This window comes from Photinus pyralis, unplaced genomic scaffold (assembly GCF_008802855.1).
Source record: "Photinus pyralis isolate 1611_PpyrPB1 unplaced genomic scaffold, Ppyr1.3 Ppyr1.4_LG9, whole genome shotgun sequence".
In the NCBI taxonomy this organism is placed as follows: domain Eukaryota; kingdom Metazoa; phylum Arthropoda; class Insecta; order Coleoptera; family Lampyridae; genus Photinus; species Photinus pyralis.
The window spans coordinates 23,952,723-23,976,959 of record NW_022170878.1 but is presented as its reverse complement, the minus strand read 5'-3'; the positions used below and the strand labels follow the sequence as shown (position 1 = coordinate 23,976,959).

General features: G+C 39.3%; 2 protein-coding genes and 1 long non-coding RNA gene across 3 annotated transcripts; 1 reads left to right on the top strand and 2 right to left on the bottom strand.

Moving 5' to 3' along the window:
- The first annotated feature begins 602 nt into the window (after positions 1 to 602).
- LOC116180388 lies at positions 603 to 1,058 on the top strand. Its single transcript, XR_004147113.1, has 3 exons — positions 603 to 638; positions 697 to 891; positions 938 to 1,058. It is a non-coding gene; the product is annotated as an uncharacterized LOC116180388 (long non-coding RNA).
- Positions 1,059 to 9,992: 8,934 nt separating this feature from the next.
- Positions 9,993 to 12,449, bottom strand: LOC116181151 (scoloptoxin SSD14-like). Its single transcript, XM_031501430.1, has 11 exons — positions 12,267 to 12,449; positions 12,141 to 12,168; positions 11,973 to 12,092; positions 11,706 to 11,926; positions 11,464 to 11,656; positions 11,215 to 11,415; positions 10,930 to 11,167; positions 10,690 to 10,880; positions 10,405 to 10,645; positions 10,244 to 10,357; positions 9,993 to 10,200 (listed from the first exon to the last, which is right to left on the bottom strand). The coding sequence occupies exons 2-11, from the start codon at positions 12,143 to 12,145 to the stop codon at positions 10,051 to 10,053; spliced, it is 1,674 nt and encodes a 557-aa protein (XP_031357290.1). The 5' UTR covers positions 12,146 to 12,168; positions 12,267 to 12,449; the 3' UTR covers positions 9,993 to 10,050.
- Positions 12,450 to 17,385: 4,936 nt separating this feature from the next.
- Positions 17,386 to 24,036, bottom strand: LOC116180584 (scoloptoxin SSD14-like). The gene is made up of 7 exons (XM_031500659.1): positions 23,803 to 24,036; positions 19,252 to 19,395; positions 18,982 to 19,202; positions 18,743 to 18,935; positions 18,499 to 18,699; positions 17,674 to 18,457; positions 17,386 to 17,629 (listed from the first exon to the last, which is right to left on the bottom strand). The coding sequence occupies exons 1-7, from the start codon at positions 23,805 to 23,807 to the stop codon at positions 17,438 to 17,440; spliced, it is 1,740 nt and encodes a 579-aa protein (XP_031356519.1). The 5' UTR covers positions 23,808 to 24,036; the 3' UTR covers positions 17,386 to 17,437.
- Positions 24,037 to 24,237: the final 201 nt, after the last annotated feature.

Genomic DNA, 24,237 nt, shown 5'->3' with positions numbered 1-24,237 from the left:
TTCGATGCTAATGACATTAATGCATATTAAATCATAATCTGTCAACATAATCCTCTCTAAATATTTTTATCGAGAGGATTGTTTATTTCCGTTAGTGTACCGTTTACTTTTACAGTCACGTAACTATAAATAAAATGTATTGTAAATGTTTTATTGCCAGAATGTCCTAAAATTAGATTATACCTACTCATATAACTTCATATTGTGATGTTTACTCATAGGTCATTCCTGCAGAGATATACAACAGAATAGTTATTTACATAAAAGTCAGGAAAATGTTACATTGCTGGCGAGGAAATATTGAAGGACGAGGTCTCTTTGGGCCGAGTCAAGTAATGTCATTTTACTGACGAGTTTTGTATTAAATTTTACCCGAAATGGTGTTTTAATGTAACATTTCAATTTTTATATGGAACCTTTGAGTAATGTCAATCTGTCAGTGATGACAGGAGTCGTTATAGACATTTGGAAATGTCAAAAATGCGGCCGGTAAAGTGACAGTGCGGCCGGTAAAGTGACAGGTGCGGCCAGTAAAGTGACAAGCGGCAGGAAACGTAGTTTGCTCTGCCTCTGTCATGGAAACTAAAATTTCCTGACAGAAAATAGGCATGAAAATGAAGGTTTCAGGACGATTTTGGGTAAATACAATTTATCCTCAAGAAACATCGACTAATTTCCCGATCTTTCAAACTTTAGGAAACCTAACACAAAGAAACAATTGTAATCGAAAACACTACTGTGCAATGTGGCTGATATGTGCATCCTACCCAAATGAAGTGGTACAGGATTGCAACCCAGAAGAATATGGAGCAGCCACATGATCGATGTGCGTGTTCTCCAAAAAATGCATGTTGGTGGGAAAATCGTTGATAGAAAGAAATGAAAATATGCGTAAGTAACCACGAGATATTTCGCGGAAAAAAGATGAAAAATTTAGTTAGTGAAAAATTCAGATTCGGCTGTGTGAAAAATAACCGTGGGGTATTTCGCCTCAAGCCGCGAAAAACGTTAAGAAGAAAATTACGCGTGAAGCCACCATAAGGAAACGCTTGCTCGGGATTGCGTCGAAGTGGCTGAAAAAGGTTTTTAACGCAGTGGCCGTAAAGCTGAGCAGAATGGTTAAATCGTCGGAAAAAAATCAGTTTAAGCCATCTAAAATCAACTGGTAAACTTTTATTAAGAAATTCTATATGAAAGTATGGCAGTTTAAAGCTGTTCTGGTATGTGATTTAAATAAGAGAAGAAAAATATGCGATATGCCTACCTACACAAGGCCGCACACATAATACCGGGTGATCAAAAAGTAGTGCGGACAATTTGAATTTTTTTTTTGTAGGCTTTTATTGGGATCACAACCCATTTAGCCACATTACTTTAAACTGCTATATACGAAAAGGCATCATTACATATAAATAAGGATTAAACAGGGACACACGCTTCTCGCCAAGAGGTCTACCATGGCATTTTATATGACGATACGGAGTACGACCTTGTGTAATAGAGGATTATACATAGGGTGAAACAATTAAGGAAGCACATTAAGACAACACCGAACGCTGAAAAAATAATTGGGCCTACAACACTAATAACAGTTATCTTTTTTGGTGAAATATTACAGTCGTATTTTGGACATCCTTATATATTCTATTAGTGCTTCCGTTGTTGCAATTCAACTCGAAAAACTGTCAACCTAAAAATGCCCCACCTTCGGTGTCGCATTTTTATTAGTTGACAGTTTCTCTCGTCTAATTCCTAGGCAACAGACTTTCATTACCTAAACAACTCAAATGTACTCGGTAAAATACAAACCCCTTGTGCAATTATAAGTGAACAAAATGGTCCTTATTTATTTATTTTGTAACTATGAATATACAGTTTTGCACAAGTTAAACTATAAAGAAACCATTCGTTGGCTTTTGCTTGGTCATCGATATTAAGTTTAAAAGCTCATTCTCTGTATTACCCTGACAAGTAATTGTTGTGTCATCTGCAAAAAGAGTCCACTTACTGGATGTACGGGTAAATCGTTGATGAAAATTAAAAATAATATGGGTCCCAATACTGAACCTTGGGGAACTCCCTGTTGAACGGGTAGCATTTTAGACTTTATCGAGTTGTATACTACAAATTGTTGCATATTATGTAAGTACGACTTGAGCAAGCCACGCATTTTGATCAAGACTCATATGATTTAACTTGTCAATCAGTATCGAATGAGATACACAGTCAAATACTTTGATTGGTCGGTGCCTTTTCAAATATTTTACTCAATATCGGCGTTACGGATATTGGTCGGTAATTATTCGGATCACCTATACCACATTTGGTTAGTATGTGGACAACTTTAGATATCTTGGGGGATACAGGGAAAATGTTGTTTATGATGCATTGATTTTGAAGTTTTGTAAGTGGCACAACAATTGGGTTTACTCGACTGTTAATGTTATACGCGTCTTTACTTTTTATCTTAGTTTTCAATTTATTTACAATGTATCTTAGAGATTGGTCTAAAAGAAAACTTGATTTCAATGGACGTATTATTTATGTATGTTGATATTGGGATTTTCGATACCGGTAAATTTTGTAATATGTCTTCCGCAATATGTGTGAAATGATTGTTAAAATCGTTTGATGATTCACTTGAAAATACACTACACAATTGCTTGTTTATAATAATATTCCACATGGCTATTTGTGGATTATGTGCACTCACAATGTAATTGTGGTTACTAAGTTTTTTGGCATTTTCAATTGCTTTCCTGTATTTTCTCCTTAATATCCTAAAGGTGTTAAGGGTATCTGTTGTTGGATGACTTTGGCTTTCAGGCTTTCCCCTTTGGTTTCTCCTTAGGCTCCTTTCCTTTGTTAGGGTTAATAATTCCTTTCCCAATATCATTATAATTTTTTGACTTGCTATTATGACTACTTCCATGTCGTTTACTTCCAGAATTTCTCCTACCGTTCGTTTTGTAATTTTTATTACATATTCTTTTATCGTTTGTTTTAATTCTCCCATGTCCTTTCTTACTACATTATGTATCTCCGTTAGGATCAGTTTTGGTCCTTGTTCCGCGTATGATTGTCAAGATGATTGCGCCATATATCTAGCTTCAAGGAAACTAATGCTATGTACGACTTTGGTATCTGTATTTGTGCACAGACGATTTCTTTGACTTTGACTACACAGTTTACGCATGTCATTGCGTTAAAAACATAGTAAATCTAATGGGATGGGATTTTCGCATTTACAAATTTTTACATTTCTCTAGCGAGTGTCCAAATTTTTGACATCTGAAGCAGTGCACGTATTGGTAATTTATATATTGCAGCTTATCAGGGTTATCCGTTTTTATTAACCTTAATCCTTTTGTCATCAACCACTATGTACGTATGTGCCTATACATTTGTACTGCCTAGCGCATTTCACTATTTTTCTCTTCTATTTTTTGGAAAATGTTCCCTACTACTCGGAGTCGACAGGTAGGCAATTCCTCATTACTAAGATTTAACGTACAAAATTGAGGAGCGAGGTCCCATAAAAAGTATAATATAAAATATTTGCTCTTCCTAGTAGTTTGGAATTAATTTCTTCACAAGCAGGATTCGATTAATTAAAGCTTAATTTTTAAATGCAGATGGCGCGCAGTCAGCCGTTGATTGCATAATTTAAATTCAATCCTTTATGCTACTCTGATGAAACTGAAACGTTATAGAAACTGACCCCACATTGATGTTTCGCGTAGGAGTAAGCAATTTTATAGATGAGTATGAGTGTGATGCAGATTATCTCTATGAATTTTTTAATATTTTAGTTGTTGATATCGCCACTTGAAGCTAATTGCAGGTCAATGAGACTTTCTGTTAGGGAGAGATGCGTTATCTTTTCCTCAGTCTTTAAGGGGTAGAATCCTCTACGTACAAGTTCGATGTAATTCTTGTGTAGCTTTATAACTGAATTATTAATACAGTCATTATCAGATTTAAATGTTGGTGTTAGTATGTGAAACACTTTTAGTTGTGTGAGTGAGTATATCTATGGCAGTTCGGGTATACCTTTGGAATGTGCATGTTTCTGCTGTTTTCACGGAGGTCTCACGAGGTTGAGTCAGATATTCTATACAATTCCGAGACAATGTATATAATTAAGGGAAGGAAACATTTTTATACAGCCCCTCCCGATGATAGAAGTAGTTTCCTTTCCTCTAACTTTTAAAAGAAAATTCAGCCGAAATTAATCACAATGACGAGTCATTATGAATATTTCCTAAACAGACTCAGAAGTGCATACATTCCCTAGGTATTGTATAGAATACCTGAATTATACAGATTGCCGGTAACATACATGCATTCATCTGAATTTGTATACGAAATATGTCGTCATAATAAGATTTCGTTCAATTTAAACAAAAAGCTTCTCTTTTGTAAAACCTAGATGCGTGTGAGGTGCATCGCTACGTATTAATTAATATTATCGGGTGTTCGAACCTGGGCTGAGGTAAGAATTTTTCATCTGTGACAGAGATGGGAATTTCCTTAGATCAGTTTCGAGGATTTTGCCGGCTACTCCGAATTAGGTTTTCTTGCAGTTGCAGTTTTCCTAATTCGTAAGGTAAATTCCGGAGTAGTCTAGAACAACTTAAGACCTTCTGCAAGGGAGAATAAATAAATAAATATATTCAGTGACCATTTTAATAAGTCTATAATCGAAGAGCTCCTGGCGACCACACACAGAGTGAGCCAGAATGGTCAAAAATAGATGTTTCGAAATAGCCCATACGAACAGTTTACGTAAAAGAAAATCAATTAAAGATGAAACTAATCTTGGTGGCTTCACTCCAACAATGGGACAATGGTACGAAATTGATAGAAATGGATAGAAGACACCTTAATAACACGTTTTCAATTAAAAAATTTGCGGGAGAAGTCCTAAATTTTTGACAATCTTAATTAAAAGTTCAATTCATTTCGTAGAAAGTGAGCTTATATTACTCCAAATTTCATGATTGTTTTTCAGTTGATAGTGGTGTTGTTAACATCCCTGAATGTTATTTTTTCACGATTTAATAAACGTTAAACAAAGATATACAACTATTAACATATGGTTTTAATTATACCATAATAGCAATAAGTAGTGCTCTACATGAGATATTCCTTGCCCTCTCGACTGTATAAGGCGGTGGATGCTAAGCAGCGATTCATAAGGAAAAGGCGTTCCAGGTTAATCGATGATCGCTAACGTAGAGGCGATCCGTGGAAAATGCGAGAGATATTCCTTCCCTTCTCGACCGTATAAGGGGGTGGATCCTAATTGGTATATCAAACATGCAGGAAGTGCTCGGATTTCCCCTCTCAGTGATCGATACAGAGAAGTTGATCTTTGTCAAATGCTATATGTAACCGTCTCTACGACATTCCTCTCCCCTAATGCATTCAAGGGGTTACACTGTATAGGCTACAAAAAGTGGTGTTATTAAATTGTATCCACAAGTTATTTGGTGTCATCGAAGTCGAACAAAACCTACAATTGTATTGTATATTATACCTGTTATACTACTTTTATTGCATTAAGTGTTAGTATACACGTTAAACCAAGCATATTTCAATTTAGTAGACGAAGTTAACAAAACCTCCTACAAAAATTAATTGTCACCTTTGTATAAATTTAATAAAGAAAGCTGTCACATAACATTTTTCAGTTTCGCCAACTTACAAATGACGAAATAAACGTAAAATAACACCAGATTTCAAGAAAATGAAATGAACTTTTAATTAAGATTGTGGAAAATTTAGGGCTTCTTCCGCAAATTTTTTAGTTGAAAACGTGATATTAAGGTGCTCTTTATCCATTTCTATCAATTTCATGATACCATACCTGGGGGGCTTATTAGCGTCACTTATCAGGACAGATTTCATAGGCGCTAGGGAATGCTTAAACGAACTATGCAAATTAATCTTCTCTCAAGGATAATAATAATAATAATAATAATAATAATATATTTATCCAAAAGATCCTAAACGGATATAGGACAAGTCAAAGGCCAAACAAAATGATTATACATACAACTACAACAAAATTTAAGGTTCTAAATCAATATTAACATAAGACATAAATTCATTAACACTATAGAAACAATTTACAGTTAAAAATTTTTTGAGTGTTAAACTAAAACGCCTGAACGGAAAATTTCTAAGATTCAGCGGTAATTTGTTATATAAAACCACACCAGCATAATAGGGATTCATTTTAAATAGTTCTATTCGATGTTTCGTATACGACAATTCGATACCTCGTCTAGTATTATAGTTATGGTATGTATTTAAAGAGGGAAATTGGTTAATATTGCATTTAACAAATTTCAACAGTTCAAATATATAGATACACGGAAAAGTTAACAAAGCGTTAGATATAAAAGTACTACGGCATTATGTGTCCCTACTTAAATTAAACATGTATCTGATTGCTCTTTTCTGCATCACAAAGACTCGTTTGCTATGTATACTGTCACCCCAGAAAATGACACAGTAGCGCATGATAGACTCAACATTGGAGTGGTAAAAATTTTTAGCTACATTAACATTTGAAATATATGACAGACGTTTAAGAGCAAAGCAATTAGACGTTATTTTATTGCACACCATATCAACGTGCTCTCTCCAGCTTAGAGAACAATCAATGTTACAGCCTAGTAGTTTGTACAATGTTTCTTGCCTAATGGATCTTTGTTGTACTCTCATCAGAGTACTTGCAATATATTGCACTTTTTTAGGGTAGATTTGCATTACACGTGTTTTATCACTACTCAAGATTAGCTTGTTGGTAATTAAATATGACATTAACTTAGTAAGACAAGCATTTAGATTATTTAAAGCCACATTATGAGTATTGTCACAGGACAGTACCGTTAGATCATGGGCAAACAGACAAAAGTCACCGTTTATGTATTTTGTAATGTCATTAATATATAGAAGAAATAATAAGGGCCCCAACACGCTCCCTTGCGGTACCCCCATTTCTACATCTAAGCACTGCGAACTGCTATCTAAATAGTGAACATATTGTTTCCTATTACATAAGTAGGATTTAATTAAGTTAAAACAATTTCCCCTTAAACCTAACGTTAAAACTTTATTTAATAAAATCTGGTGATCGACTAAGTCGAAAGCTTTTTTTAAATCAACAAATAGAGCTAACACGATGTTACCCTTATCCAAGTTTGTGTACACTTTATTAAGTATGGATGCTACTGCTGTTGTCGTGGAGTGATTCCTTCTAAAGCCGTGTTGTTCATCAAGAAGTAACTTGTATCGCTCAAGAAAGGCAATTATTCGATCATATAATGATGCTGTCTGAAATGAACTATCAAACCGGAAATTCAGTAGAAATTGATACCGCCCTTGGCACCACGTATGGATGGGTTGTAGGAAGCAAACGTGCGATTTGTAAAAACCTACCGTACACAATCACTCACCAACTCAATTACTCTATTAGTCCAAATGTAATCGCCCTGTATGTGTTCTTAGTTCTGATCCGTCTGAACCCACCATTTTGACCCCAATGCATTTTTGAACCTTAGGCCATTGGACTCAATTTCCGGCACACGACTATAGTGTTATTAATATTAGTAGACTAGATCAGTTTCAACTCATCGATCGTATGAGATACGATTTTTGGAAAATATGGAAATTAGAATATATCTACAAGCACGATCGAATGAAATACCAATCGCAACCTCGTATAAATTGGAACCATTATTATTATTATCGGTGTTTCTTGTGAGAACTCAGGTCTAGCCTGGTTAACTAATCGCACGGATTAAAATCAAGTAACGATTAGTGTCTGTGTCTGTGTCTGGTGAAGTTATGTAGGGTTCTAAAGAAAAAAAAAAAAAATAAAATATATTCACACACTCGCATTGGAAATCTACGGATAGTATGTAATTCATACTTACCAACATAGCTATTAATGGCCACAATAGTCAACGCTATCAGGAAAGAAGAAAACAAAACAAAAATATCATTATAATAATTCCTGTAATTTTATTAAATAGAGTTTATTGTGTATTATTATGGTCGGTGTTTCTTGTGAGAACTCAGGTCTAGCCTGGTTAACTAATCGCACGGATTAAAATCAAGTAACGATCAGTTATTATTATTATTATTATTATTATGGTCGGTGTTTCTTGTGAGAACTCAGGTCTAGCCTGGTTAACTAATCGCACGGATTAAAATCAAGTAACGATTAGTGTCTGTGTCTGTGTCTGTTATGTAGGGTCCTTAAAAAAAAATCACACACGTACATTGGAAATCTAGGGATAGTATGTAATTCATACTTACCAACATACCTATTGATGGGCACAATAGCCAACGCTATCAGGAAAGAGGAAAACAAAACAAAAAAAAATCATTATAATAATTCCTGTAATTTTATTAAATGGAGTTTATTGTGTAAGTGTTTCTTTGGCTTTGCGTTTGGGTTGTATACGAGTGGGTTGTGATAACGTGGTGTGTTTATGTGAAGAAGGAGTTTTGTGTTTTTTAATTGTATTTATGGTGTTTCTTTGTTCTTGAGGTTGTATTTGTGTGGTTGCTTGGGTTTTTGGTGGAGATATTACATTATGTTGTGAGCATGTAGTTCTGTTAAGGTTTTCGCATTTCGGTTGAATACGAGTGGGTTGTGATAATGTGGTGTGTTTCTGTGAAGAAGGAGTTTTGTGTTTTTTTAACTGTGCTAGGACGTGTAACTTTATTGGGTGGACCTGTCTTTGTAGTGCAAGTTGCGTTACTTGTATTTATGGTGTTTCTTTGTTCTAGAGGTTGTGTTTGTGTTGTTGCTCGCATTATTGGTGGAGACATTACGGTATTTTGTGAGCCTCTAGTACTGTTAAGGTTGCTGCGTTTGCGTTGAGTACGAGTGGGTTGTGATAACGAGGTGTGTTTCTGAGAGGAAAGAGTATTGTGTTTTTTAGCTGTGCTAGGCCGTGTAACTTTATTATTATTATTATTACAACTGGGGCGTTCCTAACCGAGCTAGACTGCGTGCTCTGTAGAGCGTCGAAGAAGTTAGAAAATCTAAAGCGCCTGGGAGAACTTCTGACGTCGACCGTCCTGGAAAACCCTGGCTTTGCAAAAGGCTTAATAAAATCGAACACCTGGTCAAAGGCCTGCCCGACGTCTTCTGGCTCGAAGAACCGACGTCGCGATCCTTGAGTGCGGAGCTGGACGAGACTGGAAGTTCGTGGAAGATGAAGTGGTCGGGACTTTGTACGTGTCGTGTAATTAAGAACGGCTAGCCTCCCAGCCAAAGGTATCCCGCATATACCATCAGTGGGAGAATGTCGCTGCAGACGAGGATGCGTACGAGTTATAATGCAAATGTGCCATGTGACTCACTTGGAGTGCACGAAATGAGATGTCGAATTACACGAGAAGGTGGCGCGGCATTCCAGGAGGAATGGATGAGTTTGAATGATACAGATGAAGCTCCGGGGTTACCACGCAGACCGACCCGGCAAAGTCCTGATGGTTATCACCGACGCCCAGGTGTTCTGGAAGGGATCGGATTGTAAATATAGTTTGTTCCCACTTTCCATTTCGGCAACAATTTTATTTGTTCCTATTATTGTTGAAAAATATACCATTAGGCAGGTCAAAAATGTAGCCTTAAACACGGTGTACCATAAAGACTAATTGTGTCAAATAATTCATGCACTTTCGTGAAGAGTTTCCTTCTGTATCAAAAGAATGCATACGAGTAAACCAGAAGAGTCGTAGGTTAGTTGGATAAATTGTGGTAAAACCAAAGTTGTTCTTTGATTTCATTGGCAGATATTGCCTTTCTAAGAATGTAATGTTAATAAATTTCCCAAGAAAGGACATTGCAATGCAGCTAAGTGTTGACTTAGATTATTGGACTGTTAGGTAACTCAAGAATTACAACAAAATGTTATATTCCCCTTAACGTTTCAAAAGATTTCATCAATTAGACTACAATATTTGGTGATATACTAATATTTTTATTCGAAGCAACGTTTCATTTCACATCATGAGCATCTATATTAAGGAAACCTGTCCTCCACGTCTAGGATCAAAACTACCTTTCACTTTCCCGTTTCGTTTTCCAATTGCGGTTACCGCTGAGAACCCATCGGGTTTCGATTCTTTAATTATATGACCTAGAGCGGCTAGGCCTTCCAGAATGTCCTGAAAAAGAGCCTTAGATAGTATGAAATCACACAATCCCTACTTCATTGAATCCTGGTTCGGCCATTATGTGCATTGGGAAGAGTTGGTGTAGAAGACGTTTGGATGCAACGGCCTTAGGAACGGATTCTTTGAAAAATATATTTCTCAAGGTGACCTAAAGTGTTTCGTACAAAGATCCTGTGAAGATGATGTGCTACGTACAAGTGCTGTAGTAAGTGTGATCTTGGTACCGCCCGCAGCTCCGACAACCAGCGCGACTTCTCCATGTTTGTCTAATACAATTGAGGGAGCCATGGAAGATACCGGACGTTTACCTGGAGTAATGAAGTTTGCCTCGCAGGGAGGCATCCCGTAATAGTTTGTTACGTTAGGTGCAGAAAAATCGTCCATTTCGTCATTTAAGATTATTCCAGTACTTAGTGATACTCTTCCGGCTCCAAAGCTGCGTGGTACAAATATAAACCTGTTAGCGCGCTTGGTACTTACTTCTGGTTGATCGTACTCGTAACGGCTACCGCATCACCATTTGACCCCATGACGACCATATTCGCAGTACCGTGAATATTTACCTGCTGTACCTTTGCACCGTAATGAACCGGATTACCGAAGGTGGTATCATCGGAAATTTGACTTCGGAGAAACGCTGCGGTTTCCTTGGATGTTATATTGCTGATAAACTGAAAATGTAACCGGAAAATAGAGCAAAGTTATGAGTCGGATACTTACGCTCTTCATTGACGGCACAAAGTTAGGATCTCCCATTTCAGTACGCCTGCCGTACCCAAATTTGAAACTTTCGATAATTCTGTGCCAATTTTCTACGGTTTCGATGTTTTTTACGTCAAGCAAACCATTCAGCATATTGAGTATGAGAATTAAGATGGCCCCCGAACCAGGAGGCGCTACGCTGTACAATGTGTGCTGATTCGGTAAAGTAGTGGAGATGGGAGCGCCCCAAAGTGGTCTAAAATCATATAATTTCTCTGGGCTACCAGACAAAAGAGTGCGCACCTGTAACTCCTCATGTCTTCTTCTGTAATAATACCGCCTAAGTTCTGGATGTCTTCCACAAATGCTTTAGTAAGAACTCCGTCATACAAAGCACTTTCTCCCTGTTCGGCAACAATTTCTAGCGTTTCGGCCAATTTTTCGTTCCGTATAAATTGCCCAACCGTATACGGTTTGTTAGTTTTTGGGTTGATGAATATGTCTCTAAAATGTTGTTATGACAAAGCTGAAAAACTCGCGTTAATTGCTTACCGTAATCCAACGTCGCCTTGTAGTTGTGCCTCTTCCTGTTTAAAAACACTTGCCATGAAAGGAGTAACTTCATATCCGTGCCTCGCAAACTTAATTGATGGCTTAAATAATTCTGCCCATGGTAGTTTTCCATACCGTTGGTGAGCTTCCCAGTACCCACGAATTTCGCCGGGTACCGCAACGGACAAACCACCTATAAAGGAGACAACACAATCGAAGATAGTTTGTCGGCGTTTTACTACCCTTGGATGCCAACGCGGCGTTCCCTCCGAACATATTAACAGTTGCGGCTGCAGGTGCCGTCTCCCTGGCGTTTAGTGTATGCACCGTTTTCGTTTCGCGATCATAAACTGTCATCAAGAATCCTCCCCCGATTCCCATGCAATGCGGAATTGCGACTCCCTCGCACAGCAGCGTACCGATGGCTGCGTCGACGGCCGACCCACCCTGAGCCATTAGATCCCTAAGAATTTTTCATAAGATCTCGAAACCTATTAGCAGATTTTCACCTTCCAACTGCTCCACAGTGAGGAGCGTTACTCACGACACCGCCACATGGAAAACTGCATTCTCGCAAGCCGAAAGCTTCCGGGAGTGTTAGAAGAACAGGTAGCAACCACAGTTGAAAACTGAAAACAAGATTATAGCTACAGCGCAGTTCTACCCGCTTTACTTACCTCATCTTCACGTTCTTCGCGAATACGTCTACGGTCGGGGTATATAAATCCAAGCGTATCGATAGCGTGGGTTAAAGAAAGGTTAATTAATATTTAATAATCTAATCGGTATTTTGCTATACCTACCGTAATCATACCCCAGTCAATTTGCGGTTAATCGCAAATTGGACTGTCCACTCTGAGAAGCTTAATGATCCATCAGATAAGAGCCCGAACAGTCTGAAGGTGTGGGTGGAATTTCAATTTGCGGTTCAGAAATGTGAGAAGTTTAGCTCTGCTCCAATAGTATATTATGCAATGAGCATTTAATGACGGCTATTAAGATACTATGAGAATTACGAAACGAGCCTTGGCGATACGTTGCCATTAAATGCGAATTTCATACACTATGACTATCATGATCTATAAAGAGGTGATGCTACGATGACTTCAAAAGCGGTCCAAAATTTAAGATTTTTGGTAGCAGAGTTAGTGACCTCAAAGCATGCGCACTGGAATCGTATGATTAATTCATAACAAGACGAACCACCAAGAAGAAGAAGGAAAGTTATGGATTTTGGAAAATTTAAGTTCGCCCTGCGCACCAAGGCAAAAATAATTCTATTATAGAGTAGTCGCAGATAAAAATCTCACTCTGATTAGTAGATGTAAATTAAAAAATTGGCTGTGGCTAGCACAGATATCACCCACACACATGTGTATCGGCGATTCTGCCCTTGTATGTCTATGAATATGTGTACCAAAGTTTGTTCCAATCAGTTCAGCTCTTTAGTCGGAAATGAGATACACTTGCGAATGCGCGATTCTGTCCAAAAGCTTTTCAGCTCTTCCCTTTATGTCTAAGAATATGTTTACCAGATTTGGTTGCAATTGGTTCAGCCGTTAAGCCGGAAATGAGAGTACGGATGAACCGACAGAAGGACATCATCGATATTTTATTTGATTAGGACACCTGGTGCTTCAAAACGTGTATTTCCATCAAAAAGTGAGGGGGGGGGGTATTTTTGTTACCCTAATACCTCCCTTACTGACGTGCGGATCGTATAAACGTACGAAACTGCAGCTTTAGGCCAGTAGAATAAATAGGATTTAAATCTTACAAAAGGTTTTGTTGTTGCCCAATATATCTATCCTAGCCCCTCTCCCCCTTGCGACACTCACAACCACCTGCACACCCCTTGTTGCACTTGTGGAAAGAAGAAACTGTGGAGCTGGTTTCTTGAAGGTAGAAACGGGGTTAAGACCAAACTTTGAAGTCTGCCTTCCCCAGAGGAGTGGATCCATTTGATGTCCGAATCACATTTGTAGGTAAATTCTCAAGCAATGTTAGCGAGCTGCTTCGGATGTTGGTGGTAGGAATGGGGATTTTACGACGGCTTTGGAAAACAGGCCAAATCTCATTTTATCTAAATTATTTCCTGCCTTACCTCCGTAGACGGTTGTAAAAAACCGTAAGTCAGCTTCGATAATAGCTCATGCTCGGAAAAAGGTTTAATTTCATGACATTTACATTAATCAATACCTTGCCCACCTTTGTCTTACCCTGCCAGAATAGGGCTGAAGTAGTGTCGTATCCACTTATGGTGTAGATAAGTATGAGTGGCCTTCTGGTGTTGTCTCCCAGTTTGAAGCTGTTAGGATCAAATTTTGATGGCGTGGTTCCCTTTCCACCTCTTGGTGAGCAGGTCTTCTTGGTAACCATTAAACAACACTTTGGTTATATTGTCTTTTTTATTTGATTCTTCCACACAACTCGTGGAAAAGAAATCCGCCATCGATAACAAAAGCTGATCTTCCTAAGTTTACCTCATGCAGTCGTGTAAAGAAGCCATATAACACTGACTTGGTTATCTTCCTCATTCCGACTGCATCGGACAGCGAGAGAGAATAGGGTACCAATGGAAGAATTCTTGAAACTGTTCATCGGATTTCTTGAGGATGACATGCGCGAGAGCCAAAGTGCAAAGGAAATATGCACGAATTGCCCTTGAATAAGCACCACCAGCCTCTTCAACAAGATGGTGCACCCGCTCACAACGCCCTTATGGTGCGAAAATACGTATCGGACAAATTTTCCAGTTCCCCATAAATGAAAATACATGAAACTCAAATGCACCAAGAAAGAATAACAGTTCAGGGTATTTGAAGACAATTACAACCGATAGATATTTTCATCTGAAATCTCAGTTACCGTTTTGTAGGTACGCAATGCGTGGGATCCATTGTAATCGCGCAACGTAACCATTGTTCTCGTTGTCGATAGCCCACAATCGTGCGATAATAATTTAGATAACCAATTGGTTGAGTAAATAAGTATTAATTTTGCAATTCTGACACATATAAGGTAAAAATCGTCAGCAATTTTTTTCGAGGCCGTTTATAGTTTTGTCTGTCTGATCTCGAAGATCATTCGGTGTTCAGTAGTATCGGATTTTTTATTAACAAAATAGTCTAGTTCTAGTTTGACTAGAATTTTCGCCCCTACTAGCCTGGAAATTGCTACAATAAATTTAAGTTCAGAATAGTTCGACCCTAGCGGATGTACCTAAATTTTTAAGCATTCTGCTTCTAGATAAATTCACGATCAAGGTAGTCGCCTCCGGAATATATTCTCCATAAACCTACGCACTTGATAGTCGAGGAACTTGCTCCACGAAACTCATATATACAAGAATTTATGACCATGCCAAGAAGAAACGCGCCCTGGAAATAAGTGGTATGCCTCGGTAAATTCACCCTTAAAAGGTAAATTATCTTCGAGAAAATTTGCCGTCCAAAAATTCGCCCGCATATTTTTCGCCTCCACTGCACTACCCATTGACTAGGAACTTCCTACAAAGGGCATTCACGTTTAGAAGAGCTCTACACAAAAAAATGATGACAAATAACAAGAGGACAGATGAGGGATGCCTATGGCTGGACAGACTGGATGGTTGCTACAGCTCTATAGAGATGATTCTTGGTTTTCGGTATAATTTTCGTTCTTATAGGTGTCTCCGCGAAAACGATTCGCTTACAAATGCACAGTTCGCAAGATGTCTACCGCAGATTCGGGGTCTGATGTTACCCGTGGAATCATTTAACTTTTCATACGAATTCACTTATATTTATATCCCCTCTCTCAGTATCTCCTGTAATTATGTTTACCTTATCTCACTACAACGGAGCGTTTATAAGTTTGGCGTAGATCTTTTACCAGAATATATAATATATTTCAACCCCCATTTCGAGGAACGATGGATCCAACTCAAAAAAAAAATCATTTAATTACCTCCTTCCGAATATACATCTATACGTAAAGCAGTATTTATGATCCTATTCTATTTAGATTGCATTTCTAACCACGACCATTACTACAGATTGCTAATTCCCTTTTAGCTTCCTCAAGGTTAAATAATATACCAACTTGGGTAGCTTAATTTTATTGAAACAGATATTTCCTTGCAATGCAAAAACACACGATTACATTTATACCTAAATTTAGCTTACGTATCCTTATCAATTTAAAAATTCCCATACAAGTTTCCGTGCATACGGAAGTCTCGTTACAATTGGAACTATATTTTTGGTTAAGTTGGCACAGGAGAAATCGATTTCCTTTTCCCGAAAGCTAGCGTGACAGTCATCAAATCTTCATTTCCAAAAGAGTATTCTTCCCAGTGCTACGTTTCCCCCAAAATGTTGAAAGTACTCAGGATTCTCGTAATAGTTTTCCCTGGAAGGGTATTCGATCCCCCAAGACCTTCCTGTACTACGTTTTCTTCCAGAAAATTAAGCCCTTAGAATTCACGTGCATTGAATATATCCCAAGGAAGAAAAACTTGACGGGAGTCCACATCATAAGCATGATGAATGCGGGAACTATTTTAGGGGAACTTAGCACCGAGGGGTCTAGCACGGGAGAAACCTTTTCCCTAAAGGTAGTGTACTTATTTCCTAAGGACGATTCACCCTGGTGCTACGTCTGCTTCCAAAACGTTAGACCCTTGCCTGGAATATGTAACAAAAAAGAAAATTTGACGGCACTCTCCCGAAAATAATCATAAGCATGATCATTGCCGTAAATACTTTAGGGGTACGTACCACCTGGGGATATGGGGCGTATGAAATCCCCCTCCAACATCACCACAGGATAAATCGTTTACTTTTTCTCGGAAGTAAGTGTTACAGAGTCATCAAATCTTCATTTCCTGAGGAGTATTCCCCACAGTTTTCAAGATATTTAGTCCGTTCCTTTTGTATTCGGTACTCTGGCACCATAAGCAAGAAAAATCTTGGCGAGTGAGTAAGGCATGCGTACACTGCGCAAAGTCAATTTTCTTACTTTTAGATATTTTTTTCAAATTCGAACCAAAGATTCTTCTAGTAAAGGCAAACATATCGCTTATTTTAAACATACTTTGTATGTACATATAAATAGCCTGCTATATAACCTTTCGGCGAGTACTGATCAATTCAAGGAAAATTGGTTAAATATACGCACCTTAAGGTGCAGTTACTTTCTCTGTCCGTCTGTCTGCGCGTCCGTCCGTCCGAGGCCTTAACTACTCCCACAGTTTTTAAGATATTTAGTTCGTTCTTTTTGAATTCGGTACCTTATAGCTCGGGCACCTGAGTCAGGAAAAAACTCGACGCAAGCGGCGGCGCAATATCAACATTTAGTAAAAGAAAATATAGCCATAGCTTTTGGGAAGTACTGATAAATGCACGGAAAATGCGCTAAAGTTACTCGCTTTCATTTTTACCACCCGCACGTTAGTAAGGGAGATATTTCATTGGGACAAAGACCGACCCCCCACTTTTTTACGTAAATACACGTTTTAGAGCACCAGGAAACAGGATTAAACAAAGTTTCGATGATGTCGGTCGGTCTGTCGATCTGTCGATTAAAAAGCTGAGCCGATTGGAACCGAATTTGGTACACATATTCTTAGACATAAAAGGGCAGAATCGCCCATGCGCAGGTCTGCGGATGGAATCTATGCTGGCCACAACAAATACATGGTTGCCGTTATTTACAAACTACTTGTACTGCAGATACGTTTTGTTATTCTTTTTCTTGCTGCCCATCAGTTAAATGACCAATTGCTGTCATTTTAATTGGTATTCTTTTGCAATGCTTCTTTTGCAAATAAACCAAAAAATATTGTATATACCACGGAACGTCACAAGTTACTCTTTGATTCTAACAAATCTTTCCCTTCCCCACATGGCTGTTCTAAACACTAAAATAAAAGTCGAAGAGTGAAAGTGTTAAAATATTTTAATAAGACAAAACCGGCTAATGTTAAGAGTGACTAAATTTGGTTCGGAAAGGTAGATATTTTGGTTGTCGTACTCATCAAAGACACGCTGCCCCCTCGTCGCGGGTCTATGCTACCATTCAACACCTTACCGTTTGTTGAAATGGCGGTGACCGAAGCAAATCCCGATGCCGAGGGTACCTCATTAGTCTTATGGCCGATGTCTCTCAAACTGTGTAGCAAACCCTGCAGAGACATTAATGACTGCGTGTGGTGGTGCGTCTACTCACCTCGTCAAACGTCGATTCGTGATCGATGTGCATTGGCATCAGTTGGTGATGTAGCCTAGACGCCGCGATGGCGGGAGATAGAGCCTCTCCAAACCACAAATGGCGCATAATCGTCAACGCGACGGCTGTCGTAATTTTGGTTCCTCCAGCAGCACCAATCGCCAAAACAACATCGCCGTCTCTATTAACTATGATGCTAGGGCACATGGACGATAGTGGATGTTTCTTTGGGCGAATAAAGTTAGCTGGTGACGGAGGTACGCCAAATTGGTTTGTAATCCCGGGCGATGCGAAGTCGTCCATTTCATCGTTTAATATTATACCTGTACTTTTTGACAATATTCCAGCACCGAAGACTTGATTAATTGTTCCCGTGACCGATACGGCATCGCCGTTAGGTGCCAAAATTACCATATTAGCTGTACCATGATCCTCTTTTGAGGCCGTGAAGCTTGCGCCATAATGGTCTGGAGTATAGAAAGTTCTGTCGACGGTTATTTTCTCTCGGATAGCTTTCGCGTATTCCTGAGACGTTAGATTGCGCATCAGCTCCCTTACATCTACAAAATCGGTGTCTCCCATTTCCGATCTTTTCGCGTACGCGTATTTAAAGGTTTCAACTATCTTTTGCCAGTTTTCCACCTTGTTTATGTCCGTTTCGTCGAGATAGCCATTTAAAACATTTAATATAAAGGTCAAAATTGGTCCCGAGCCTGGTATTGGCGTTGTGTACAGCGTTTGCTCACCAGAAAGTTTCGAAACCAACGGCTCCATCCAAATGGGCCTGGAATGTTAATGAAATATTGAAAGTGTGAGTTAGGCTACCTGTAAGTCCTTAAATCTTCTTCGGTTATTATTCCGTTTGCTTCCCTGATATCTTCCAGGAGCGGTTGGGTTAAAACACCGTCATATAAAGCGTTAGCTCCATCTCTTGCGATAATTTCTAGAGTTTCAGCCAACTTCAAACGTTTGATATAGTCACCCTCCTTGTAGGTTGAGTTAGTTTCAGGATTTATGAAGACCGCCCTAGGATGATTCATTACGTGAGTAAATTTTCAAGTTGACTCACCTTAATCCTGGATCTTTTCGAATTTGCCATTCGTTATTCTTGTACGTCCTTTCCATATATGGAGTAACTCGATTTCCTTGCTTACACAAATCTATGACCGGTTCTAGGATCTCCTTCCACGGCAACACCCCAAATCGCTTATGGGCATACCAATATCCTCGTAGTTCTCCAGGAACCGCAACCGCCAGTCCTCCTACAAGCGAATCATTCGGATACCAAAACACTCCACTGGGTGTTACCTTTGTAAGATAATTCGGGGTTACTGTTATACATGTTTTCAGAAGCGTGCAATGGGGCGACTTCCCTTGCATTTAGGGTCACCGAACTCTGATTTTCCCTAATGTAAATCGTCATCAAGAATCCGCCGCCGATACCTGTACTTGCAGGCATAGCAACCCCCTCACACGCCATCGTCGCAATAGCCGAATCAACAGCTGAACCTCCTTTTTTAAGAATATTGCTGAAATTAAATGGTATGAAGATAAAGTGCGAATAAAGTGTACGGTTACCTTCCAATTTCCGCACACTCGAATCCATTACTCGCAACTCCTCCATAGGAATTATCATATTTCACCCTTCTGTACACGCTAAAGGTAAATGCCACATTTGCCCAAAAAATAGCAAGCAGGCTGATAAGGACCACGTCGTTTATTCTGTAATAAAACACTGTTAGTGACGATCTTTGTCTAAAGTTTTTATGATGGTGCAAATACGAATAAAAGGTTGATGCTCGATTGCCCTAATAGCCCTTCATCATTCATCATTTACCATTTTTGTAATACTTGACTTACAAGTGTAGAAGACAAAAGGTAAACTCAGATCAAACAATCTTCCAGCATGCCAAAAAATACGACCAAAGTTATTAGAGGTGGGCGCGCTGAGAAAAAGAGGCAAAGGTCGGATGACTCAACACCAACCCAACCGCGGACAAAGAAGAACAGACCAAAGCCCCAACTACATGAAACACTGCGCAATCGTAGCTTGGATACCAATGGATATCTCTGGGTAGGTTAATAGCTAACCAGTTATACATATATGGTACAAAAGCGCCGTGCCAAGATTCTTGACCAGCATCTGTTCGCCCTAAAAGGCGCTACACTAGCACCCACGTTTAGAGGTTGGAGGTACTCGGGCGAGATCCTAAGAATATCGTGCAAGAACAACCATTCGTTTGAGTGGGAAGCTGCACACCTAAAGGTATTGCAGGAAGACTGCCGCAAGGTTGCCATCTGGGTCCCGAGGGAACTTCACGGGAGGCTGATAGTTTTCGGCATTGAGGAAGAGGACCAGGCTAACCTAATCGCCAGGGGGTGAAGGCTTCTGACGTGGGTGAATGCGTCAGTACAACCATCACAAAAACATCACCAGATACTGCAAGAAGCGATGGAACCATCACCGTCCATTGTGCCAAGGCAACATGTGGTCAGTGCTTGCTTCAGCATTTGTAACACACCCGGGCCGATTTTGGGCTGGGATGAGTTTGTGAATATTGAGGCACTGCTTGAGTTGTTAGACCAAAGGTTTCTGGTCTTGGGGACATAAAGGAACCGTTTTCTTACACGGCAAGACAAACCTATAACATGTATTTGTGCTCCTAGTCACTTTACAGCTCTTCTGCTGCAACACTTGCGTGACTGTGATATCACGAAGCCAGACTGTAATTAATCTCAGCTTAGCACCATGGAGTATCTCTGACAGGGGCAGATCCAAGGAAGGGGCAAATGGAAATTTTCCCCCTCCAAGAGCCTAGATTGTAGTTCTCATAGAATCCGCCCGAAACAAATTGTCGTGCGATTGTTTTCAAGAATACGAAGTTCGCTGCATCTCATTCGGTTGAGAGGGAGCGGTATATGTACAATTGTACAGGGTGAGTCAACGATTGCGCGGAGTAACTTCATGTCTTGAAGATGAGATTTTTCGATAGAGTGCTTTTGTATTATGATATGGTTGAATATTCTCCACATTTTAAAAATATTTGGAATTATACAGAGTACGCCCACAAAGTAGGGCGCCAAAATGGTACATTTTTTAAATAGAACCCCCTGTATTTGAATGCATTTTTGAATTCTACGCGTAATTGTACGCCCTTTTTATTATATGGTTAATATTCGAAAAACGAGTAGTTTTAAAGATAATTCCATTTGTAAAAAAAATTGGGCATTTGCAAGCGTCAGTATATTGTCAAAATTATTACGTAAATGTTGATTCCAGGTTTTATATCTTTTATCCTGGTTTAAGTAAAAGTCAAATAAATACATCTACTATGAAACATTAAAAAAATAGCCCAAGATGTTATCCTGAAGCTCCCCTGATCTCTGACCACATAACGAACTGGTAAATCGCTCCAGAAGCGTATGTTAGATCAAAGAATAAATCAACTTGAAATTGGAGAAAAACTTGCCGACTTACAGGACAAAGTAAATCTTCTTACCAACTTCAAGTCATTTGAAGATATGAGGACTGCCAAGACGCCCCATAGGCTGTAACCATCTTTGGTGGGTTGCAGCGCGGCGCCCGAAAACTCAGTTTGACGAACTGTTCAATAAGGCAAAGCTATAGCCGGTTGGGAGGCTCAAAATGTACCTAAATCCTAAGGCGTTATACGAAGGGTATTAGGAGGCGTCAGAGAGGGTGAAGAGCTTTGGCAGCTCTATTGAATCCGCCTCCTTTGCATCCCGCCTAAATAAAACTCTAACAAACTTTCCCGGATCTACCACAACGCCACACACCAACTGATCAGAGGTAACCCGACTCTATTCCCACGGAGAATTGGGTGGTTGCCTGTCAGATGGTGGATATGACGAGGGTGACCTGGGCGGGAAGTCGTTCTCAGCATATAACTCACCAGGACTGGATGTTATTGTCATCTACCTTTGTCAAAGATATGTTGGCCGCAAAAAATACATATGGATCAATTTTTTGGGCAATAAGCAGTTGAGTTTTCCAAGAAAATTGATGCATAAATAACAATTTTGACCGATTACACGTGACGAATGCCAAAGTTAATTTTTGTTAGTTGCACACCTGGAATGCATAAGCTTTCATATAACAGAAACCCGAAGTCGACGAGGTCTGGGGACAGAGCTATAGCACGGAACGACAGAGAAACGGATGGAAATGTGAAGACATATGCGCTCCACTTTCGTTGGTCGCGCTAAAAACGAATTTCTTCAGTGGGACACAGCAAATTAGTAATATATTGCCCGCCCGCCCTGTAGAGAATGGTCTATCAGCCCGACAAAATCGGGACTAGTTCTTTTCACAAGAAAAAGAAAGGTAAATGGCCTTCGAACTACCCTGCTATTCTAAAACACCTCCAATTACACTTGACAAAAAACTGAATTGGAGCAAACATACTTATTATAGCTCAAAGTCGAAAATGCAAGTAGGGCTTTCTGCCAAAGTCGCCGCGCGATTGGGAGACTTTGGGGACTATCCCCGAAAGCTGTACACTGCCTTGATAAGACCTATGCTCTGCAATGGAGCAACTGTCTGGTGGCCCAGAACCACAACCGTACAATGACCCTCAATTAGGGAAAAACGATCACATCTTTCTTGATGGAGGATGTTGCATCCCAACGGGGCATATTCATCTTCACGGATAGATCTAAAAGCAATGGAAGGAACAGGCAATTCAGTAACTTCCATATCCTCCAACCACTAGGGAAACTTCCTACTGTATTTCAATCAGAGTTGGTTAACGCTTAGTGCAAAAATGCACAATTAAGAAAAAGGCTCAGTATCAGAATCTCCAGTGACAACAGGGTGCTCTGCAGGCACTGTAAAATGACCTCTAGGTAGGTACATGGCTACGTTTAGAGCCGCCTTCCTTGACAGCATCTTTAGGTTCGTCACAGGAGTGGGATTTACGTTGGGGGGTGAGATGACTCTATAGTCAGGGAGTGAGTACAAAGGGCCCGAATTTGAGGCCTAAGTACGCATAGAATCTTTCCACCCTTTTATCATAATCCAGAATCCAGTTATTCGCTGTGGATGTCGTATATGGTTTCTCCCAGGCTAATGGTAATTAGCGAATTTTAACATCCTGTGATAAGATTATGCGCTAGCGGATAATTATTTTTATTGGGTGCAGGGAGCTTGGGAAACAGATAACGTAAGTCTATAAACGTCAAGTATACACAGAGATAAAAAAAATAGACAAACAATATCTACAATTAAATCAACAGCCCCAACTATCGACATCGATTTTAGTCGAGAATCGAGGAGGAGGATTCTTAGGGCATATTAGGGATAACTTTCCTGTGTATTGGTGCGACACGTAAAGATTTAAGAATCCTATAGATTTAGAATATGATTTGTTGGCTAGATAAAAACTCATCCTAGGTTGTTAAGGCGCGCTTCCGGAAGGATGGCCGTTTCTTTAATTAGATCGGAACGAAGAACAACCCCAGCGAGTTCTGTGGGACTCACGCCAGATTGTTCGCAATATGCATGGAATATCAGCGTGGGGAAGTCTCAAAAATGGGGCAGTTGCTCAAAACACAAAAAGCATAACCCTCTAGTCATGAGTGTTTAGAAAGAACGCGTATGGTTGGCCACTTTAGTTAAGGAAGAAGTGGAAGCTATTGATTTTCATAGTGTCTGAAACGCTTTCACTCAGCAAAACGCTGGTTAGTGATACATAATTATCTGCACGGCTTGGATTATTATTAATAATATTATTATTAACTAAGTAGTTCTTCAAACCCTAATATATGTGTATGTATAATTTAAAAACTTCCAATTGCAACAATCTTCATTAAAATGAAAACAATTCAAAAATGCAAATCTCCCAAATTACCCTACTTTCATTAACATTGAAAGGATGCAATACTGCTCATTACTACCTGTACCATTTAACTTCATTTGAAGCAGCATGAACTAACGTAATTGGCCTTTTTAACATGAAACCTATTTCTCTTGTTCTGGTGAAGAAATGTAAAACCAAAAGTGTAGTAAGCGTAACGCTAATTAGTACAAATTCGTTCTACCCCCATCCCCGTAACATATCGAAAAAAACTAAAAAGCGTAAAAACACGCAAGTAAATAACTGAACTCACCTCATCTTGGAAGTTACAGCTTCCCGAAAATGGGCACTTGTGCAAACGACCAAATTCTTGAACAGTGAGCTGTTTTTGGGGGTCGCAGTCTATAGATATGCAGCTTATCACCGGAAGATTTCGTTACTGGGAGGTGCGTGGTTTACTTATATCAGCCTACTATTTATGTGAAAAATTATCCGGCACACACAGTAGATTGTTTGGTATCAAATTCTCACGCCTTTTCTTTGTTGCGCACCGTTAACCTCTGAGTGGCTAGTTTATATCGCCAAGTGCTCATAGATAAGGTTTTGCAATATAAAGGTATCTGAATAAATAATTTCAAAATCTTTGTTTACGTAAAAGCCGTATTTTTTTATCTCGTGCCATCTCAGAGTTCGCCCCAAAACGCCTATGGCCTGTTTTTGAAAAACTGATCATATTAGATCTATAGCC

Bases quoted from the DNA above. Each gene is read 5' to 3' on its own strand.
- LOC116181151 (XM_031501430.1), bottom strand. The intron at 11,927-11,972 runs GTGAAAATCTGC...AAAAATTCTTAG, and splicing joins CACTGTGGAGCAGTTGGAAG to GGATCTAATGGCTCAGGGTG. The intron at 10,201-10,243 runs GTAGGGATTGTG...GCTCTTTTTCAG, and splicing joins CCGAACCAGGATTCAATGAA to GACATTCTGGAAGGCCTAGC.
- LOC116180584 (XM_031500659.1), bottom strand. The intron at 19,203-19,251 runs GTAACCGTACAC...ATTTAATTTCAG, and splicing joins GAGTGTGCGGAAATTGGAAG to CAATATTCTTAAAAAAGGAG. The intron at 18,700-18,742 runs GTGAGTCAACTT...GAATCATCCTAG, and splicing joins CGAAAAGATCCAGGATTAAG to GGCGGTCTTCATAAATCCTG.